Raw genomic sequence first — 3,573 nt, forward strand, 5'->3', positions numbered from 1 at the left:
GTTTTGTATGCTCGAATAGCTCATGTATCAACAAGGGTTGTCCGTATCTTCCATGCTGGCGGGTTATTCTCAAGAGGAGTGGACTCCGCTCCTCACTCACGAGAAAATGGCTGGTCACCGGGATGCCCAGTCTCATGCTTTATGCAAACTAAATCAAAATAATTGCAAACAAAACTCCCCCTGGGACTGTTGCTAGTTGGAGGCACTTGTTGTTTCGAGCAAGCCATGGATTGATGCTTGTTGGTGGAGGGGGAGTATAAACTTTACCATTCTGTTTGGGAACCGCCTATAATGTATGTAGCATGGAAGATATCGCCATCTCTTGGTTGTTATGTTGACAATGAAAGTATGCCGCTCAAAATATTATTTATCTCTATTTCAAAATCGAGCTCTGGCACCTCTACAAATCCCTGCTTCCCTCTGTGAAGGGCCTTTCTATTTACTTTCATGTTGAGTCATCACCTTCTTATTAAAAAGCACTAGCTGGAGAGCACTGCTGTCATTTGCATCCATTACTATTAATTTATATTGGGTATGAGTATGACTGGATCTCTTTTACCATGAATTACAATGTCTAGTCAGTCCTTGATCTTTAAAGGTGCTCTGCATTTATGTTTTGCGGTCTCAGAAAGGGCTAGCGAGATACCATCTTATTATATCATATCATGGTTGTTTTGAGAAAGTGTTGTCATCCGAGATTTATTATTATGGCTCGCTAGTTGATTATGCCATTGATATGAGTAAACATGAGACCTAAGAGTTATTGTGAATGTGGTTAGTCATAATCTTTGCTGAAAACATGAATGCTGGCTTTACATATTTCCGACAACAAGAGCAAACAGAGTTTGTAAAAGCTTTTTCTTCATCACTTTCAGTTTATCAACTGAATTGCTTGAGGACAAGCAAAGGTTTAAGCTTGGGGGAGTTGATACGTCTCCGTCATATCTACTTTTCCAAACACTTTTGCCCTTGTTTTGGACTCTAACTTGCATGATTTGAATGGAACTAACCCAGACTGACGCTGTTTTCAGCAGACTTTCCATGGTGTTATGATTCGGCAACCCCGAAGTGACAATAATCGGGACCACTCCCGGTGATGACCATAGTTTGAGGAGTTCATGTATTCACTATGTGTTAATGCTTTGTTCCGGTACTCTATTAAAAGGAGGCCTTAATATCCCTTAGTTTCCATTAGGACCCCGCTGCCACGGGAGGGTAGGACAAAAGATGTCATGCAAGTTCTTTTCCATAAGCACGTATGACTATATTTAGAATACATGCCTACATCACATTGATGGATTGGAGCTAGTTCTGTGTCACCCTATGTTATGACTGTTACATGATGAACCGAATCCAGCATAATTCTCCATCACCGATCCAATGCCTACGAGCTTTTCACATATTGTTCTTCGCTTATTTACTTTTCCATGCTACTGTTACAATCACTACAAAATACCAAAAATATTACTTTTGTTACCGTTACCACTACTATCATATTACTTTGCTACTAAATACTTTGCTGCAGATACTAAGTTATCCAGATGTGGTTGAATTGACAACTCAACTGCTAATACTTGAGAATATTCTTTGGCTCCCCTTGTGTCGAATCAATAAATTTGGGTTTAATACTCTACCCTCGAAAACTGTTGCGATCCCCTATACTTGTGGGTTATCACGGCCTCCCGCGAGACGACCAACCGCCAGTTCATTACCCCTCCCGTTTGCGACCGCCCACCCCAAATCGCCGCCGCCGCCACCACCCCGCCTGCCTCCAGCCCGGCCTCCGCCTCCCCCGCCCGCACCGCACGCCGCCCCCGCCTGCCGTCGCCCGTACCGCACGCCACCGCCCGCCCCCGCCCGCATGGCACGCCGCCGCCCGCTCCCCGCTCGACCGCTGCCCCGACCTCTCTCCACCTGCCGCCGCCCTGACTCGCTCCGGCCGCCGCCGCCACCCGATGGTGCCGAAGAAGACGCGGAAGGGCGAGTCGGGTTTCTTCGACGTGAGGGTGAAGCTCTTCGGGAACTTCGGAGTGGAGTTCCCAAACGTCGGGCGGTGTTGGTGGCTCGGCACATATCCCACCACCGACGAGGCCGCGCGTGCCTACGACGTGGTGGTGTGGCATGCCAGACGGCCGAAGATGGATCTCAACTTCCTGGATATCGAGACTCGGGCTGTGGCGGAGTGGCTCGTGCCGCAGGGCATCCGGATGGAGGTGATGCCGGAGAAGAAGAGACCAATGGTTGTCGTCACTCCTAGCGAGAGCGACGAGGCGGCGGTGGCTCGGTTTGCGTGGGAGCACCCAGTACATCCAGGCCGAGCATGAGTTCTACTGGAAGCGTGATGCCGAGGAGAAGAAGGAGGAGGAGGCCGGCTCCTCGACGATGATCCCCATTGAGTCATCGTCGGAGGAGGACGGGGAGTTCTGGTGGCTCTTGGATGACTCCGAAGAGTCGTACTGGATGCCCTCGGACGACGAGTAGTTATGCTAGTTTAAATTTATGTCATCTACGTTTGAGCTATGTTTGAATTTGATGTTTGAACTATGTTGAAGTAGTAGTTGGTCGTTTTCAGAAATTAAATATCGTCGTTTTGGACCATCTGTTGGAGTTGCTCTTTTATTTACATCTCCGTTTTGGACCATTTGTTGGAGTTGAGCCTTTTTTAAGATGTAAAAAGCACCTTTTGGTGCTCCAAATTTTTACATCACCGGTTTGAAACAACAAAATATACACCGTCTATTGGAGATGCTCTTATGACGCAGACTCTCGGTTAGAGTCCAACTGTACGTCGCCTCACCTCTCCCACTTATTCCTCCCATAAATATTGGCTGGATCCTGTGGAGGCAAAAGAGTTGCAGGCTGAGCTACTAGACGAGGAGAACGCCCAGATCTGCCTCTAGGACCCGGACATAGCCACCACCAAAAATCCCACGAACGACGGCAATGAGATATCCCTCGCTTTCTCCTCCATCTAATGGTTCCCACATGTTCCGTGGATCGCAATGAGATATCCCTCGTTTTCATGTTTTTCAAAATCCATCCTCTCCAAGGAATAGCGTCTTGCATGGCATGGAATAAGCTACTCGAATTGTAAAAGATGAAAATTACACGTTGAAATAGTTGAAGTCGTGCTTAATTACGAAAAAACACTTGTCGTCGTTGCGTACCGTTTCAACTTCGAAGGTCTCCTCGAGCTTAATGCTGAAGCGCCGATCATCGTCCAGGTGAGGCCTTTCGCACAGACCTCGATCGTCGTGGCACCAGCTGCACTCCCCCGGGAGACTTTCGTCGTCCGATGACGACATTTCCTACGTTCATAATTCAAAGATTAAACTTGTACAATTAAATATATGTACTACAAAAACTAAATTAGATCTAAAAAAGGATTTGGCTGGTCTCACCACGAGGTCGGAGGGGGTCGGTGACGGGGACGACGGCGGGGATGATGGAGGGGGGCTCCTAGATTTCTGCGACAACAAAAACCCTATAATCTATCAACTAATCATATGCATACGCCTTGCATAGTGCTCTCTAATTTTAGCATTCAAAGTGGGAGTAGTTTTCCAATTTGAG

At 47.4% G+C, this 3,573-nt stretch overlaps 1 protein-coding gene across 1 annotated transcript; it reads left to right on the forward strand.

Annotated features, from left to right (window-relative positions):
* The first annotated feature begins 1,955 nt into the window (after window positions 1-1,955).
* LOC120964904 (ethylene-responsive transcription factor RAP2-10-like) lies at window positions 1,956-2,324 on the forward strand. Its single transcript, XM_040389938.1, has one exon. The coding sequence runs from the start codon at window positions 1,956-1,958 to the stop codon at window positions 2,322-2,324; it is 369 nt and encodes a 122-aa protein (XP_040245872.1).
* Window positions 2,325-3,573: the final 1,249 nt, after the last annotated feature.

This window comes from Aegilops tauschii, chromosome 5, assembly GCF_002575655.3.
Source record: "Aegilops tauschii subsp. strangulata cultivar AL8/78 chromosome 5, Aet v6.0, whole genome shotgun sequence".
Lineage (NCBI taxonomy): Eukaryota > Viridiplantae > Streptophyta > Magnoliopsida > Poales > Poaceae > Aegilops > Aegilops tauschii.

Coding starts and splice junctions, on each gene's coding strand:
- LOC120964904 (XM_040389938.1), top strand. CDS start 1,956: ATGGTGCCGAAGAAGACGCGGAAGGGCGAGTCGGGTTTCTTCGACGTG.